Source organism: Acomys russatus, chromosome 1 (assembly GCF_903995435.1).
Source record: "Acomys russatus chromosome 1, mAcoRus1.1, whole genome shotgun sequence".
NCBI lineage: Eukaryota > Metazoa > Chordata > Mammalia > Rodentia > Muridae > Acomys > Acomys russatus.
In genome coordinates, this window is record NC_067137.1 from 84,287,302 (window position 1) to 84,306,745 (window position 19,444).

Below are 19,444 nucleotides of genomic sequence, written 5' to 3' on the forward strand. Positions count from 1 at the left end.
CTCCATGCACGCACAGGTGTACACACATGCACACGCATGTGCCCGTATCAGGATGCATATATGAAAATGTCATAGTGAGACCCAGTGTTTTTGTAAGCTAATTGAAAGAAGATATTTAAAAAAAAAAAACTGAGAGGAAAATCTTTCTAATTAGAGAAGTTGTAATTCACTGACTCACTTTTGCTTATAAGCATTTGTTGGAGTAATAGGGAAATGTGGGGGTGGGGGAGGAAAACAAGAACAACCTTTCTAGTTCTGTGCTTTCCTGCATGTGCAGAGACTTAATTATCAGGCCACCTCAGTTCTCAGCCAAGTAAATTACAGTCTTGGTCATTAATTTATATGTAAATGCCATCATAGTAGGAAAACAGCACAGCACTTGGGTCCTATCAACAATTTCCCTTGGAGGAGGCATGCAAATTAGAAAACAGAGCTGAAAATACTCAGGCAAGTTGACAGTCTTTTTTTCTTTTTTAGTTCAGGAGAGCCCCGATGCAGACATGTAACAACTCTGTGTGATTGTCAAAGCCAAATGTTCAGAAAATAGTGGTACTTGAGACAGTCTTGATAGCGCAAAAGAGGGCTCGGCAATGCCTATCAGGATCAAATCTGTTTGGTGCTGTCTGTAGTTTCTAGTGATCTCCAGGGTCACAATCCACCATCCCACCACAACTCTGGCCATGCCTCTTCTCGGATGAGTGTGGCTTGGTACAGAGAAGGAATAACCTTCAGAGGGACAGGAGGGTCCTGGATGCAGGGCTCACTCCTCAGCTGAACCATTAGCAACACAAATTCCTGTTCAGATATGCAAGGACCCTCTAGTCAGTCTAGTCAAACATTACTTCTTGGTATGGGCTAATGGGAAGAAAGAGGTCTTGGTTGCCAGTACTATCTGTCATCAGTTATGATTCCTTCAGTCTGTGCCTACTCACACAGGAAGAGGATCCAGGAAATTACAGCATGGGCTTAAGTTCAAAGCTTTCATAGGACCTGAAAATAGAGATAAGGAAGCCAGAATTTTCAAGGTGTGCAGAGAAGGGAACAGGACTAGAAAGAAAGATGCTGCACCTGGTGGTACTCAGGAGCCAGGCTTCCTTCCCCAGGTTCCGAGCAGAGAGTCGGGTGCAGTCCTCAAACCGCGGACTTGAGCCTTCGCCACTAACAGAAATGGCTTGAGACGGGGATTGGAGACAGCTGGAGGAGGTTTTGTTTCTTAATATAGGTCACAGGTCATGCTGCCAGAGCAGATAGCTTTACTTCAGTCGGCCTTTTAAAAAACTAATCAAGGGACAACTCATATATAATAATACATACATATATGTGTGTGTATATACATATATATAACATTTCTTGAGTTTTGACAAACTTGTTAAATAATCACTACAATCAAGAAAACAACATTTACATTACTCTAAAAATTTTCTGCCCTTTTTGTAAAGCATTCCCCTCCCCATTCCCACTATATGAGTGGCCTGTTTTCTCTCGCCATGCATTATTTTAAATTATATAGAATGTATCATAGCATATAATATAAAATAATGTAATAGTATATAAATATTAAATAGCACATAGTATACTAAAATACAAAATAGCATATAATATAATAAAGTAGTATAATAGATGCATAGTATATACGTAATATGTGACATATTGACATATATGCCAATAGCATAATGTGCACTCTGTCTTTTTGCTTGACTGTAGTATGCATAGCCTGAGCATTCTGTTTGATTGCAGGTGTTTCTGTCTTGTATTGATAGCAGCACAATTTGTCTCCCTGCCTGTTGCTGGATGTCTGTGTTACTTTCAGACTGTAGCTAGTATTAAGTTTTTCTGAGCATTGGTGTGGATGTGGGTTTTTGTTTCTCTTGGGAGGTTATTGAGAAAGACAGCTTCATCACACAGCCAGCTTTACATTGAAAGTTTTAGGAAAGTACCACTTGGTTTTCCAAAGTAGTGTTTTATTTTATGTAGCTACTAAGTATCTAAGGGCTCCAAGTACTTTACTTACTCAGTGTTGATACCATTTTCTTAAAAAAAAAGAAAGAAAGAAAGAAAGAAAGAAAGAAAGAAAGAGATCTCATTGTGGTTTAGTTCATGTTAACTCTGTGAGTACCAAATCATCATTTATGCATTTATAGGCTGTTTGCTTGTAATGGTCTCTGATGAGTCTGTTAGAGGTATTTTTAGTCGGATGTTTGTATGAATTTGTATTACTGTGGAGTTGTGATGGAGCCTTATGCATTCTGTATGGAAGTTCTTTGTCTCATATGTGCAGCCTGTATCTCAATTCCCTCCGTCTGTGGCCGTTCCTGTTTCATTTCTTAATTATATCATTCAAAGGACAAAAGGTTAAATTTAAGCTTTTTCTTATTTTAGAGAATTTCTCAGATGAACACTTTCTCCCTTGTAGCTTCCCTTATATTCCCTCCAACACAATCCCCTCCCCAACTTCATGGTTTTGTTACTTTGATAGCCCATTAAGCTATGTAATGATGCCCATATATGTGTGGGTACAGAGTGATCATCTGACACGTAGAAATCCTACCAAGGACCAGGGGCTCCTCAATATGGGGTGGGGCTTGGAGATCATGGACCTGTTTATCTAGAATTTTGGCTGGCTTGATCTTGTAGAAGCCTTTTTGCAGGTGACCACAGAGGCAAGTTCATGGGTGTCATGAACATGTTGTGTCCAGAAGGCAGCATTTTTCGGCACGCCTCCCCATCTTCCAGTTCTTGTGTTCTTCCTGCCTCCTCTTTTCAGATGTTTGCCTGACCTGGGTGGTGGAGATAACGGGGTGGCTATAGATGCACCAATTCAGGGCTGAATACCCACTCTCTTGTCCTCAGCACTTTGCTCAGCTAGTCATCACACCACAGACAGCTGCACACAACAGAAAGAAGCTTCTCTGGCCAACATTGAGAACAGTGGGACTGGTTAGTACCAGGAGCAGGCTATACCCTAGAGCCCAGGACCTCCCCAGCCATAGTCTCTTGACCAGGATCACAATGGCAAGCAGAACATTTCCTTCTGCGGAATAAACCTCAACTATAATCAGAAAGCAGTTAGTTACCTCCTAACAGCTGTGTTGCTACTGTACCAGTGAGCTTACCTTGCCTGGGGAGTTGGTATTGTAGCGCGTGAGATCTGGTAACGGGTAAGACCACTGATGTCTTTTCTTCCCAGAAGCTTGTGTAGCACCGTCTGGCACTATGAAAGCTAGCCTGCAGGAAGAAGGTTTCCTGGTTGGCTTGAAATTGATTTTTCTACACCCTGAAGCCAAGATACATGGTGTTGTTGGCAACAGGGTCTTACCTTGTAGTTACAGTGAATAGCCAAGAGCAACAGTAATAGCAGTAGCAATAGCATATGCTGTTTCAGAGCCTTCTGGGGGCTTCTTGACTAATAACTGAAGAGGTATCCCGTGCTTTGCACTAGGTTTTTCACTTAATAATTCATGTAATCTGGGAATGTCATTGTCCACCATACAGGCTAGGACAATGAGAACTCATTTTTTTTTTTTTTTTTTTTTTTTTTGGTGGTGGTGGTGGGGTTTGAGACAGGGTTTCTCTGTGTAGCCTTGGCTGTCCTGAACTTACTTTGTAGACTAGGCTGGCCTTGAACCCATTCACAGTGATCCACCTGCCTCTGCCTCCTGAATTCTGGGATTAAAGGTGTGCGCCACCATGCCTGGTTTTAGAACTCATTTTTAAAAGGCCTGTTCATACCTCCTTAATTTTGGATACCTCAACCATCCCTTCCTTTCCCCTACTCTCTTTATTCCATATGCTTAACCCATTAACCTCCAGTATCTCTTTTCTTCTTCATTTCATTATCTACAACCCCTACAATTATGTTTTTAGTTTGGTTGTGAGGTAGTGTGTTTGCATATGGGTGTTCCCACACTCTTGCTTTGGGTTAGGCCTCTCCTCCACCTCTTTCCTCATATAGTCTATGGCCCCTCCCTGCTGAAGCCTCTTTGCTTTCAGGGTTCGACATCTTTACTTCCTCCCCTAACGTGCCGCCTTCTAAAAGGCCCCTTACTAGTTTCCTGGCTTCCACCTGGGCTCTGAGTTGAATGTACAAAATGAACTATTTAAAACCAGTGACTGAATCAATCTCTCTCTCTCTCTCTCTCTCTCTCTCTCTCTCTCACACACACACACACACACACACACACACACACACACACACACACACAGAGAGAGAGACAGAGACAGACAGAGACAGAGACAGACACAGAGATACAGAGAGAAAACACAGTTGTTTTTCTAGGCTTGTGTCACTTCACTCATTATAATTTTTCCAGATCCACCCATTTATCTATAATTTTCACGATTCTATTTTTCTTTACAGCCAATATTCCATTTTGTGTATTACCACATTTTCACATCTTTCTTATATATTCATTTACTGATGGACATCTAGTTTGTGGACATGTATTCCCTAGATATTGTGAGTGAAGCAGCAATAAACATGGATTTGCAAGCATCCCTGTTGCAGGGTATAAAGTCCCTTGGGTGTATGTTTAGATGTGGAGCTAGGATATATGGCAGTTCTAGTTCTAGGTTTTTGAGACACCCCCAGACTTATTTTCAAAATGAGTAAACTAGTTTATATCTCATTAGAAGTGTATAAGCATTCTGCTTTCTGTGGTCCAAGTTGATGTCTGTGGGCCATGATCCACCAAGGGCCATGATGGTGTTTGTGGTCGGCTACAGGAGGCCTTGTAGATGTGGTCTGTGCTCCTGCTGGAGGTCATGCTGATGTCTGTAGGCCACGTGGATGACCATGGTCTGTGGTATCATATGAAGTCATGTTGATGTCCATCACCTGTGCTGTCCTGAGGGCCATGATGGTGTCTGAAGTCCATGCTGCCCCTGAGCACTGTGTTGACATCTATGGCCTGTACTGCCACAGGAGGCCATGCTGCTATCTGTGATCCATGCTGCTTCTAGAAGTGGTGTGGATATCTGTGGTGTGTGCTGTCACCAAAAGCCATGTTGAAGTCCATGATCCATGCTGCCTCTGACTATAATGGGCAAGGAAGCTTTTTTTGTAGTGGTTATCAATGACTGTAGACTCAGGTTGAGAACAAGAGATGCTGGAGGCCTCTGTAACACCCCCCCCCACACACACACCCAAAGAAACAGTCCAGACAGGGAGCTATTAAAGAGAGTTCCTAGAAATTGCAATAGGGTTGCTGACAAAAAAATTAGATACCATATAGTCTAACAAAAAGTTAAGCGTTAAGAATCAACCTAGTCTTAAAAACAGATTGTAGAACTGATCAAAGACTTCTCAAGGGAATCAAGTGGCCAGGAAAAACTTTAAAACAGTGTTAGATGTTGTTAGCCATCCCCAGTCAGAATGGCTTCCGTTAGGAACACAGATGATAACAAATGATGGTGCTGATGTGGTGAAAGGGGAACTTTCTTTCCAACATAATATTTTTATGGGTTATTTGTGAATTTCACATAATGCACCCTGATTACACTCACTTCCCAGTGTTCATGGGTCCACCTTCCTCACCTTTGTGTCCTCTTCCACAAAAAAGAAAAAGAAATACACCACGGCCAAGCTGTGTTGCTCCCTGGAACATGGTCAAACTTGCAGTGGCCAGGCCTTTAATGAAAACCGAGTCCTTTCCCTGCCCCCACCAGAAGCATCAGCTGTGAAGAGCTATACTTCAGCATTCCTATCATGCCCTTTCTTCCCCAAATTGCTTTTGATCATGGTGTTCTATCACAGCAGTAGCAATCCTAAGACACACTAAAAGATGCAAATCACATGATAATGTTAACAGGTGCATCAAAATCCTGTGACAAAATGTCAACATTCCCTCATGTGAAAAGAGTAGGAATGAAGGGAGCATACCTCAATATGATAAGGCCATATATGACAAATATATCGGCAATATCATATGGAGAAGAGAAGAACTCAAAGCATTCCCACTAAGATATGGGGGCAAGGCATGGATGTCCATTCATTTCTATTCAATATGGAGCTGGAAGTCTTAGTGAGAGCAGTAAGACAAGAGAAATAAATAAAGAAGAATAATGAGAAGAAAAAGAAATAAAAATAGTATAATTATTAAGATGATGTGATTCTATGCATGAGACTCTACAGACTGTCAAAAGAGCCCCCTTAGAGCTGATAAACACATTCAAAAAAGTGGTAAGATATAAATCAACATACAAAAACTTAGTAGCCTTTTTATATATTCATGACAAAGCAGAGTAGAAAAAAAAATCAGGAAAACAGTCCCATTCACAATAGTTAAACACAAAGATAAACAAAACATCTAAGAACAAACATAACCTGGAAAACAAAAGACCTTTGCAATGAAGAAATTTTTAAGGAATATAGTGAAGTTTATTTAACACACATGCTTCAGATAAGCAGTTTCCCACAAATTTTACGTTCTGTGGGTCCATATGAAAAATCACAGTATACACAGGCTAGATGATATTTATGTCGTCACAACTTTTACAATATTTCCAGATCTCTCCTAATACTTTTGGGGGAAATATGGTGTACTTTTGATTAAAAATAAACACATTTTACACATGTGATTTTTACTATTAATTTCATCTCACCAAAAAATATAATTTCCTACAAGTTCTACATAGTATTAAATTAGTAGGTTTTGGTTTATACATATCAAGAAAAATTTTCTAAGTCAATAAGAACAGAATTATATGTGTATCTGACTAAACAGAATTATACATGTATCCCAAGACGGACAGTGGGTTTTGTTGGATGTAAACAATGTGTTCTTCCTTGGGTGCAATTTTAAAGTAACGCCTTTTAATAACCCATTTGGGTAGGATGGCTGCAGTTAAGGACAGAGCATCATAACCAAATTACTTAAAGCCATAGATATTACCACTGTTACTACCAAACCAAACACCTGAGGAATGCATAGCCACCACGTTTCTCAATGTGCGTAAAATCAATACCCTTGATAAATTCTAAGCTTCATTTTTCCTAACTTAGGGGCTTCTTCAGTTGGTCTTGGTCTTTTTTCTTTTTTTTTTAATCAATTTTCTCTTTAACATCTTTCTTCATGGACAACGCCCCCAGCTTAAGTGGGAAGTCTAAGGATCCATCGGTAGTGACTGAACTATGGACGTTGGGTAAGGCATTGCAGTGTCCCAGCCCTTGCTGAAGCTGCGAAGTTCCTGATCACAGACAGACTCTACATCCGTCATCTCGGATGAATCTGTCCTCATCCCAGCATAAATTTCTGGTTAAAATAGGCTGTTATGTCTACAACAGGTGAAGGGTGAAGTTGTAGAACTTTCTTTCCTTTATATTTCCTGCGTGAGCGTGGTCTCAGTGACTCTATGGTTTCCTCTCTCTCCAGATTTCAGTATATATCATGACCCCAGCTGCGCGCAGGAGCTGCGGGCAGTGCCGCCTGCCGGCCTCTCTGCGGCACTGCTGCGCGGCATGGAGCTGTGACGGGGCTCGAGCTCGCCTCCGCCTCTGCTGTGTGCAATGAAAAATTTAAGACACCAAATAAATAAATAAATAAATAAATAAAAAGGAAATTGAGGAAAATGCTAGATGATAGAAAGATGACCCATACTCATGGATCAGAAGAATTGCTTAATTGTCACCGTTTTAACAAAAATAGTCTTAGATTTAATGCACTTGCCATAGAAGTTCCAATGCTTATTTTTCACAGACATAGAAGAAAAGTACAAAATTTTATATGAGATAAAAAAGAGCAAGGATATCCGACTCAATCCTGAACAAAAGGGACATTGTATAAGGTAACAATATCCCCGATTTAAAGGATACTAGAAATCTACCATCATAAAAGCAGCATAAAATTGACACACAACAGACACATGGATCAACAAAATAGAGTTGAGGACCTGGATATGTCCATTCAACTACAGTTCCCTGATTTTTGACAAAAATCACCAAAAATATACAATGGAGAAAAGAGCATCATCAGCAAACGATGCTGGGAAACCTGGGTTTCAACATGCAGAAATGATATTGGTTATCTTTCACCTTGCACAAATCTGAACCCTAAGTGGATCAAGGACCTCAGCCCGAGACCTGGTATTCTGAGGAAAAAGTAAAGAGTGATCCCGTGATCTCAGGAGAATAAAAGGTTTCTGTTCAGCCAGATACAGACTGGTTACATTCTGTGGGTCTTGGAGTATGGTTATTTCTGATTGGCTGCAAAACAGATCCAGTTCCATGTCAAAATAACCTCAGAGATGGTTTTCAATTTTAGAACATTTGATTATTTGGTTCTTTCACGCAGAATTACACATTCTGCACAGTCCTTGGGATCACGTTTTCCTTTAACTGTTTGGAAGGTTCTGTCTCTGACAACCACTTCTGGCAGGATTTTCTCCCTGGACGAATGCTTTACTTGTTTCTCTGTGAGTCTGGTCACTTTCGGCTGAGCGCTGGGCATTCCGAGTGACATGTGAAGTCACTGGAATATTCCCCCTTACTTGAGGACTGGTGCTTTTCTCAAATGCAAATACCAGCTGATTCCTTTTGCCTTACAAAGTGTTAGCTTTACATCTTGTTAGGCAGACTGTTTCTTTTTTACTCTTGGTCACACTTCTATGACCGACCCTCTAGAGTTTGGTCACAAGGCGGAGGGACTTCTCAGCTCCTCTAACTTGACCTGATTTTAACTCCTATCTCAGTTTCCCTTAAAGTGGGCAGCACGTGGCAGTCTAGCTCCTCAGCCTCCTGGCTTAGGTTGATTAGATATTCCCCATGCAATGATGGTTCAGATTATAGTCAAAAGTTGAGCTAAATTCACATGTCAATGTCAGGGTTCCTTTTCAATGATTCTCTCCATTTTGGGGGGCGGCTACCCTGCTTATTTGCAATTGCTCTGATTGCCTTGAGCTTTGTCCCTTGATACCTCAAATCAGTAAGGCCTCTTCCAGAGTTCCTAATCCCTGTGCCCCCCCTGCCCCATGCAGGAGCATTCTCAGCAAACAACCCAAATCCCATCCAATTTTTGTCTGTTTTTGCTCTGTATTTGCAACCAATCTGTTTAAATTTCTTTTCCCCATGGACTGATATTTTATTTGTAAGAGTCACTCCAGTATTATCAAAACTGAAATAATATTATTAACTTAAATGTTTTTAATGTAGTGCTTTCTGTGCTACTAATTTAGTGAAAGATATATATATTTTACTTACTTCATTTGTATTTAACTAAGTGTCATTTCTTTGTTCCTATAAGAAGTAGAATTGTCCATGAAGTCATGGAGGGTGTAGGCCTACAAGGCAGATGCACAGAGGACAATCAGACACTGGCCTTCCCTCCTGCCACTACCAAGTTGTTTAACTCTCAAAGGTAATTTCATGCTATAGGACTCCACTCTACAGAATCAAAGGCTTGAGTGGTATCAGTGCTCTTCAAATGTCTTGAAATGATGAGGTTTTCACATTTATCCCACGGAGAAAGCTATAGAAAAGACAAACCATGTCACATGTCAAAACTAAATACTCCCCAGAGTGTTAAGGACACAGAACTCAACTTCCACAGTGCATCAACAGAAAAGCATCAAGGTCAGATGGGTTATTAACCCTTTTCTGCCAGGAGTTCAGGGATGTCTGTGCCAGGCTCTTGGAAAGGTACCCTTTTCCCATAGGACTTGAAATCAGTTGCTGTCACACCTGACCTCCTTTCTGCTTTTTCATCTTAACCAACTTCTTGTCCTCCTTTCTGTCACCGTGGGAAGATATTTGCGGTAGGTATTTGAGAAGTCGTCTGTGAAACGGACTCCCTGCAGTTGTAGTTACAGGTGGCACCAGGTACTGCTCGGCATAGCCCACACCCACCTGTTTCCACTCTCAGCCGATAAGAAGGGAGCGATGCTTGCCTCCACCTAATTGTACTGGCGTGGGTGGAAGGAATCAAGAAGCTTGGAGCTGCGGCGGTCTTTTACGATTTTTTTCCCCTCCATCTGTAAAATAGAGCAGAAAAACTCCAGAAATGCTTTCTTTGCATTGCCAGTTGGCAGGAGTTTTTTTTTCTTCCAAATTTTCTTTTCCCTTAAAGAAGCAACAAAATGAACAGGTGTTGGGCACTGCCCACTTCCAGACAGTGCTGCTAAATCCCCCAGAGCGTTCCTCCCCCCCCCCCGCCCCCCGGGGGGGCTTACAGAAAGGATCGCAAGGTAAGGTGAGAAACAGCCCACAGGGTCAGATCAGCCTCATCTACTTGTTTCTTCTACTCCTTTTCCTCCAACAAGCCTGATGATCAGCTTTCAAATCAGACCCTGCAAGACAACAGGCATGTTTGTCCCTTTGCATGTAAGTGCAGTTCTGTGTTAAGGGGCTCACACACAGGGCCATGGCACGGTGGCAATTGTCGTGATCATAAGTAGCATTTGAGCATGCCCCGTGTCAAGCATTGGCTAAGTGTGAATGGATGCCTGGTTTATCTCATGTAGTTCTCTCAACCACTTTTAGAAGTATGACATGTCAGTATGAGGACACTGAAGTTACTGACACTAAGACCACACATTTCTCAATGGAAGATGCCAGGGTCAAATTCTGACAGCTTCGTTCACGTTCTTCCGGCATGCTCTAGCCTTGGCTGGTGCTGCATCCAGCAGTTCCGTGTTGTGCTGAACGCTTTCCTTCTTGTCTCTCCCACCCAGAAGATGAAAGCAGCATTTCCTTGGCTCCTCCTTACACGAACAGACAAACAAACAACTCAGTCAAAATTAGAAGGAGGGGAATTTCGTGGCATTGTCCTAAATTGTGAGGTAGATTCACCGAGTCTGTCAGTTCATGAACTGCAGCAGTAGGAGAAGCCATTGGTTTTAGCCAGGTAGTGTGTAAGTAAAGGGGTAAAGCCGGGTGGCTGAGCATCCAAAGGATGGCAAAGACTCTGACTCCTCATTTGTGGAAGGTGCTTACATACTGTTACTAAACACGTACAGCCCTCTTTGCAAGGTTCCAAAAGCAAACCAAGGAACAATTCCAACAGAGCTTACCCTGGGAGCAATCAGTGCATTGGGCTTCTTCACAGAGCATGGCTGAGGCTGAGGGGTTGCTTACAGGAGTGTAGGTTCTCCCCCCCCCCGAAAAGGCTGCACTGGGAAGTCTTTAGTTTGCAGGGATGAGGGATTTCATAAAGCTACATACATTGAGGCCTTTCCCTAGATCTTTTTCAACTGCATACTTTAATCCTGTGTGTGAACCCTCCCTGAGGCCACAGCAATTAAGGCAGAATTTCAGACAACTTGTTTGGGTGGGTGTCTGGCTACTCAGGCAAGGGCCCTGTGACTCTCTCTGCTGCCCCTTTCTGTGAGGGAAGGTCAACAGTTGACAAACCCCACTGTAAGGATCTTTTGTGAATGGGCCAAGCCAGACTTCCGAAGATGGTTTTGGCTTAGAGGACAGTCCTCTGTGACAGCTATCAGTGATCTATCTATCTGCATTCTGATTGAACGAAGCAAACAGAACCCCAGTTTGAAGAGGAATACAGAGCAAAGTAATTTATCTACACCCAAAGTAATTATGGATTTTTTCCTTGTCATATTGACAAGTTAATTGCTAACAGAGTCAAGATTTTGAGTAAAAACCTACCTCTGTACTATTTTCAGACACTTATCTTGAAAGAAATTTGAGCTTGATATTCACATGGTACTCCATTAAACACTGCCTTTTGTTTGAAATGAGTGTCATAATTTAGCCGAGACTGATTTTTCAGAGATGGGATTAAATGAAACCCAGATCAGCTATTTAGTTGTTGACATGGTTTTATTTAAAGGCAGGTAATTGGATCATTAAAGCAAATGAGAACCAAACTTTGAATCTTGGGAGAGAACCATTAGGAAGAGAGACTGTAGAGTTGATGGCCACACAGTTCACTGCAAACCCCGGAGAAGTGGAATTGGTCCTGGCTTGGGCTGACCATGGGCAAATCATGTTCCTTCTGTAAGTGGGGGAATAGATGCTCCTAAGAGTCAAAACAGCATGATCTCATTTTCCTAGTGAAGAACACAGTTTGCACAGGATTTAAGAAGTCTGATTTTCTTGAGAAAGTATTTGGAGCAAGACATTCGGGGCTTGAATCTTGATTCTGTACTTAAAACTGCCAGTGACTGATACTAAGCATATTAACAATCCTGGCTTCACAGGGTAGTTGTGTGGAGTAAATAAGTTAATATTTGCCAAGTTCTAGAGGAATGCCTAGATCCCTTGTCTTAGTCAAAGTTCTTTTGCTGTGAAGAGACACTACAACCATGGCAATTCTCATAAAAGAAAGCATGTATTCGGAGCTTGCATATATTCAGAGGTTTAGTTCATTATTGTAGTGGCAGGAAGTATGTCGGCATGCAGGCAGATATGGTTCTGGGGAGGTAGCTGCGAGTTCTATATCTCATCAGGCAGCAGGGAGAGGCGGGGGCGGGAGAGAGAGCTCCTGGCTTGAGCATTTGAAACCTTAAAGCCCACCCTCCAGTGACACACTTCCTCCAACAAGGCCACACCTACTCCAGCAAGGCCACACCTCCTGATCGTGCCATTGCTGCTCATAAGCAAGCATTAAATGTATGAGGCTATGGGGGCCATTCCTATTCAAACCACCACAATCCAACTGGAGGCTGAATACGGGTTGCTTCTGTCACTAGCATGGTGTCACTATCACTGCCCAGAGGCATTCAGGAGAGATTGCTGGTTTTCTTTTTAGACTGCGAATGCTCTGAGATCCCTGAGAAGTGAGGCTTAGAATAGCAGGTGCAGTTATGTTTAAATCAGATGCAGAGTGAGAGGACAGTTACCCTGCAGCCTGCTCATACTCCTGTGGACCAGCTGCCCCTCTCACTGCTTTTCTCTTTCAACTAGCGAAAGGGAAACAGCCTTTGGCAGATTAAAGGCTAAATGGCAAACCTCCTTTCTTTTCACTCAAAGAGTAGTCTAGACATGGCTCTATTTCTTGATGTGATGACATTTGATGATATGCAGAATGCTTAGGAATATAGGCTCTGTCTTCAAGTTCCACATTTGTTACTTTTCTTTGTTTCCTTATGCAATTCATTGTTTCCCGGCACTGTTCATCTGTCCAATCAGAGCAATGATAGTCTATCATGCATGAGTGGAATGTCCAAAGTTCCAGGAAGAGTGGATGTTGAGGGTATGGTAGATGTCATAGTGACTGTATGATTATTATATTAAGTAAGGAGAAGCCTTGCTCGGTAGATGCTCAGTGACTCTGGGAAAAAATCAAGGGGTGTCTATGTGTGTGTGTGTGTGTGTGTGTGTGTGTGTGTGTGTGTGAGAGAGAGAGAGAGAGAGAGAGAGAGAGAGAGAGAGAGAGACAGACAGAGACAGAGACAGACAGAGAGAAAGAGAGAAAGAGAGAGACGGAGAGAAGAAAGAGAGTGTCTATGTCATTTAATTATAATTAATCTTTTTTTAGGTGTAGAGATATCATACATTGGCACATATATCTGAAATGAATGCCGTGGTTGTTTAATGTTTTAAAACTGGCCTAAGTGTACAAATGAAATTGTAGAGTTGGAAAGAGTGCTAATGGATGTTAAAGTCAACCGTCCCTCCCATTTGTCCTCATGGCCACCTCCTAGGTGCTTAGCTGGTTCTGCACTCTAAGGTAGAGGGAATTTAATAGTGTTCCTGCTGAATTTAGGTTCTTTCTTTCATGTGATGGTCCATACCATACCAGAGTACTGAGCATATCACATAATAGGAATGGAGAGACTATTTCTTGTTGAAGTTTTCTAGTGGTATTTGCACAGATTATTGGAATATCACTGAAAGATCTAGGGATTGGGAACATTTTTTCCTGGTCCTACCATGATGTTGGAAAGAGTAGTAACACTGAGGTGAAATAAGTATGTTCTGTTGTTCATGGATCAGATGCTCCATGGAGATCAGCAAGAAATGGATTGATTGGTGCCCATCAGTCAGCAGTGATGGATTTGGAGAAGTTGAGTGCTTGCAAAAACCAGAGTAATGATAAAGACATTAAAAATGACCCCAAACAAAGGACATGGAGCCTAAGACATTAAGGGACTTAGTCACTAGCAGATAACACAAACAAGCATTGTAAGGACCTCCCCCATGCCTGTTATTCTCCAACTCTGGCCTAGGGGGCTCCAGACCAGCCTGCTTTAACTTAAATATGGACCCACCCTTTATCAATAGCAAATCTGCAGACCACTGTTGGACTTCTATCTGCTTCACCCTTTTCCTTCCCTCTTCCCTGTTTCCCATCCTCCTGTCTCTTCTACTCTCTTCTCTCCTCTCTTCCTTTTTCTTCCAAGACAGAGAGGGCCCCCAGAAACAGTAATTCCTCCACATTGAAGGAATGCCATTAATAAGGTAAAACACAAGAATTATTTCATAGCACATGGAAGGAGCCTTTGGCCTGCTTTCAGGGGTAAAGGAAGGATGAGCTAAAAGATGCAATATCTAGACAGAAACCTCAAAGACATTTTTAACTTGTCCAGATGGGGAGGTTGCGTATGAGTGTTCAGTCATAGGGAACAGTACAAGAGGGTGTGTGTGTGTGTGTGTGTGTGTGTGTGTGTGTGTGTGCGCGCGTGCGTGTGTGTTGGCTTAGGATAACATGTGGTATCCACAAAATACTCAATATTTAACAAGCATTTGCACTTACCATGCAACTGGCATTGCTTTATGTGATAGGAAGACATCAGTTAACAAAAGAGGTGATAGGTTTATGTTTATAGATGTTTTAGAGGAGAAGGGGGGATGGAGATGAGAGATAGTCAAGGGAAGATGATCAGGGAAGCCTTCAGAAGGAAGACAGTCATTCTGAGACCTGAACGGGAAGGAGCCAGCATTATGAAAGTCCCTGGGATGCAGCAGAAACATCGAATACAAAGAAGGCAAAGCCACAGACAATCTTGGTATGTTAGCGAGATAGAGAGACTATGAGTGTGTTGGTGGGAACATGTACAAATAATTTAAGTGTTGTATCGTTAACATTACTGTGATTGGAAAGACCAGTGAGTAAGAAAGGAGACATAGTTTGCTATTGGTAGGAAGGTTAGCTCCTAAAGCCAATGGAGGGTGCTAGAGAAATGCAAAGTGAAGCTGCTGTGTGACCCAAGAGTCCCTCTTCTGAGAACACACTCATGGAAGGTAAGCGCCAACCTCTCCTATAAAGATGTCTGTACCCCATGTTCATTACAGGGTAAGATATGGAAACAACCTAAATGTTTCTATGTGAGAGATGGCTACGGGATATGTGTGCATGAATGTGTGTGTGTGTGTGTGTGTGTGTGTGTGTGTGTGCACGTGTGTAAAAAGTATACTAGTTAGCCTTAGAATGGACTGCATTTCCCACTTGGCACAAGGTGGACGGACCTGGAAGACGACATACCAAATGAAATAAACTAGACACAGGAAGAAATACCTTGCATGATCCTACTTGTAAAGAAAAAAATTTTAAAGGAAGTTCAATTTATAAAACCAGAGAAAGAATCAGGCTTTCCAAAGGTGGAGAGGGGAGGGGATGAGGAGACGCAGCTCAAAGGAAGCAACATAGCAGATATGAAGGCTAAAGGTTTGGAGAGCTAAAACAGAGCCGGAGCTTCTAGTCCAATTACTCCATGGGCTGTATTGTACTGGAGATTAAAAAAAAAAAAATAAGTAGATTGTAGTCTCTCTTGTCAGATATTAAACTGGCAGGAATTTAAGAAGATAGATCAGTTTTTCTCACTACAATAACCATCTTTCTGTCATCCCCACACCCTATCACATAAACTTCAAATAGGAACCCCACACACGTGTTCATATGTGTATGGTGTAGCTGTGCATGTGCACGCCAGCTCATGTGGAGGCCTCAGGTTGATATCAGGTATCTTTATCACTCTCTGCCTTATCTTTAAAGCAGGGCCTTTGACTGAACTCAGAGCTCCTGAATTGGCTAGGCTGGGTGACCAGCAAGCTCCAGGGATCTGCCCACACCCACCCCAGCAGTATTGAGGTTGCAAGTACATGCTGGCACACTCAGCTTTTCACAGCCGTGCAGGGGGACTCAGACTCAGGTCTTCGTGCATGCACAGCAAAGTGAGTTAGCCACCGAGCTATCTCCCCAGCCCCAGTAAAACACATAAAAAAAAACAAAACAAAACAGCAGCTCCTAGAGTTATCTGAGAAACATCTAGAACATTTGTGATTCACATGAGTAGAGACCCTAAGACACAGTGAGTTCTCTTCAAAGCTAGGAAGCCTTTGGAAAATCCTAGCTGCAGATATCTCTCCTCTGAAGTAGGGCTTGGCTCTGTATGTTTTAATAAATGTAATAAGACAAATGTACGTTTCCTAAAGAACTTCCTATTGGGCAAATGTTCCTATAACAGCCCTGCTTTTCCAGTTATGGTTATATGCACCACCACCACTCAGCAGGGCTGTTGGCCAGCACTATGTCTCAAGATGGTCATTATGCCAATGACGGGTGTCCTACTGTTTTCTCCTGAGTGCCAGCCATCTATCTCTAATTACTCCATGTGCTACCCCTTTGGCCCAGATTTCTGTTTCAAGAGTACTTTAAATCCTTTCTATCCAGTTTGAACGTGTTCCACGAGGCTAATCATCCATGCTCTTTTCTCCTTTTCCTGGTTTGTCTGTCTCTGTGTTGGCTCACAGAGGCACACAGGAGACTTACGACTCTTGTTTGCTCCCAGTCAACAGCTTTGGGGATAATGAGGAGCCGTCCACCTCTTCCGAGAGCGATGAAGATGTGATCAAGCAGTTTGAGATCTCTGTGTCCCGATCCCAGAGTTTTCGTACAGGAGCATCCCAGAAGGGAAAGATGGCAGAGCTGGAACAGAAAACAAAACACAAACATTTGCTGCCCATCCACCAAGAAGATAGTGCTGAAGGGTCTGCTTGTGAAGGTACTCACTGCAGCATGTTTCTCCCTTACCTAGGCAAAGGACAGTCCATGGCAAGAATGCTGGTGAATAAACTATGAAACTGGGGAAAGGTCCAGAAAGAAGAGTACAACATTATTAGTGCTTCCTAGCATCTTCATGCTCAGAGCCCCAAGAGAGATAGATGATGGACCAGGAAATGCAGTTAGTAAAAACCTAGAGGAAGTGTGCTCCATCCAGCTTCACCTCTGCTCGCAGTGGTCTAAGCTCTCCAGTCTTCTGTCTCTCTCCTTGGGTGTGTGGCAGCCACAGCAGCTCGAGAGAGAGGAAAAGGAGAACAGAGGATCCAAGAGACAGAGATTGTGATTTTGCAATGAGAACAGGACAAGCAGAAAAAGGACAAAGGCTCCATTAACCAACAGGACCCTGTTTGGCGGGCAGGAAAAGCTCACTACTCATGCAGTTAGCCTTATTGACACAAGCCAACGTGACCTATTTTTAGTAAACCACAGCATTAATGGCTGTAGACCCTCTGCCCGCTCCCCCATTCCCTCCTGTTCCCTAGTGTTCCACTCTGCATTCCTTTCTCCCCACCAAGCAGGCAAATGCTGGCTAATGAAAGTTAGTAGTAGTTGATTCTCTGGGAGTCACTTGTTTAATTCTAAAGCTAATGGCCCCATTTCCCAGAAGCCTGTGTGTCTGGGTTCTGATTTATACAGATGGACAAGGCTCTGAGAATGGAGACGGCCACCTGCTTTACCTTCCTGGAATCCACGATAACTTATCCTTGTCAGAACTAGTAATTCTGAATTTTTGACAGGTCGTGATAGAAAAGATGAAATTCTCTCTATTGGATAGAGGACAAAGCCTACTACATTGAATGAATCATTGTAAATTCCGAAGAAAATCCAAAGAATTTTTTATAGAATTGGCTGCATGCTAAACTTGAGGTCATCAAAGCTTTAGAAAGATTAATGTTTATATTGTTTATTTTCCCCTACTATTTCTTCATTATTCATCATTTTAGCAGTGGAATTGTTTAATGATAAAGAATAAAGTTTTCTTTATATTTTGCCTACTTTCCATTTAGCTAATTTATTTTACTTAGATTCAGTTTAATTGTAACCAATTCTTCCTGTTTAAAGAATGCATTAAACTGTTGGACAGTGAAATTAAATGTCCAATTCCAAGTGAAATCTAAATTTGGAGCGAGCTGCAGGTAGCTTATTGTATCCCATGCCTCTCTTAAGTGAGGTCATGATGGATTCCTCATAAAGACATCAGCAATGTATTCTAAGCCATGCTTTTCCCCTTGGCATTTGATTTAGTGTTTCTTCACACTGTTGATAATGCATTCTTTTTAATTAGATAACTGTATCATTCTTTGATAATTTCATGCATGTATACAACATATTTTGACCATATCCACCCCCAACTTCTCTGCTCCAACTACTCCCTAGCTTCATATCCTCTCTTTCCTCCTTCCCAAACCAGCTGAGTCCAGTTCACGATGCACACATAGACATGGTGGTAAGGCCATTCACTGGAGAATGGGCAACCTACCAGTGGCCACAACCTCAGTGAACAGTGACTCCCCTCCACCAGCAGCCAAACTCTACAATAGCTCCTTAACTATGAATGGAGCCTTCCAAACCCCTTCCCTAGCCGAGCTACAGTGTTGATTGGCTTGATCTTGTTCAGGTCTTGTGCGGGTAACCTCAGATGCTGTCGGTGCCTGAGTTACAATGGCCATGCTTGAGATGTAACAAGAATAAATTAATAAAAAAAAAAAAAAAAAAACAAGAAAGAAAAAAAGAAAAACATTCAAAAAAAAAAAAAAAATGGCCATGCTAAGGCCAGAAGGCAGCATTTCCCAGCATGCCTCCCTATTTCATACTTCTTTTGTAATGTTTCCTTATTTTATTTTAATACACTGGTTATGTTTTTATGATTTATTTATTTTTCTGATATTCATTAGTGTGTCGCTTGCCTTTATGTCTATGTGAGGGTGTCGGATCCCCTGGAACTGTAATTCTTTAGCAATGTTTCTTTAATCTTCTCCTGTATTTACCTCCCTTCTTTTCCCAAGCCTCCTCTTTCCCCATTTTCCTGATTAGATCATGTGTACCCTGCTATTTCCCTTTCTAATGCTCCCCACATCCCGTATCCTGGAAACAGTCCCAATTTTCCCTCCTGCCTGGTTTCTGTAGTTACTACAGGTTATATGCGCACATCTGAACATTTGAAGCTAGGAGTCTCCAGCAAAATAACACGCAATATTTGTCTTTCTGAGTCTAGGTTTCTTCACTCAATGCTGTCTTTCCTAGTTCCATCCATTTACCTGTAAAGGTCATGATTTCATTTTTACTGTAATGAAAGGCTTGAATTCCAGGCAGGACATGGGGCTACGGAATAATTGTTGATTTGTCGGGGGCTGCTTTTTTTGTTTGTTTGTTTGCTTGTTTTGTTTTGTTTTCTTGAGCAGTAACCTTCAAGCTAGGTAAGAATAATTGCTCCTTATCAGCCTATTGAACAGTAGCCTGTGGGCTATCTGTGGCCCAGGAGAGCTACA

The 19,444-nt window shown here is 42.1% G+C and overlaps 1 protein-coding gene and 1 pseudogene across 1 annotated transcript in view; one reads left to right on the plus strand and one right to left on the minus strand.

Moving 5' to 3' along the window:
- Syt16 (synaptotagmin 16) overlaps positions 1-19,444 on the plus strand; it is a 241,820-nt gene that overhangs the window by 189,842 nt on the left and 32,534 nt on the right. Inside the window, exon 4 of the mRNA XM_051147612.1 lies at positions 16,684-16,896. Coding sequence (XP_051003569.1) covers positions 16,684-16,896 — 213 coding nt within the window. The remainder of the gene's footprint in view (positions 1-16,683; positions 16,897-19,444) is intronic.
- On the minus strand, positions 6,983-7,236 carry LOC127190539 (cAMP-dependent protein kinase inhibitor beta-like; annotated as a pseudogene).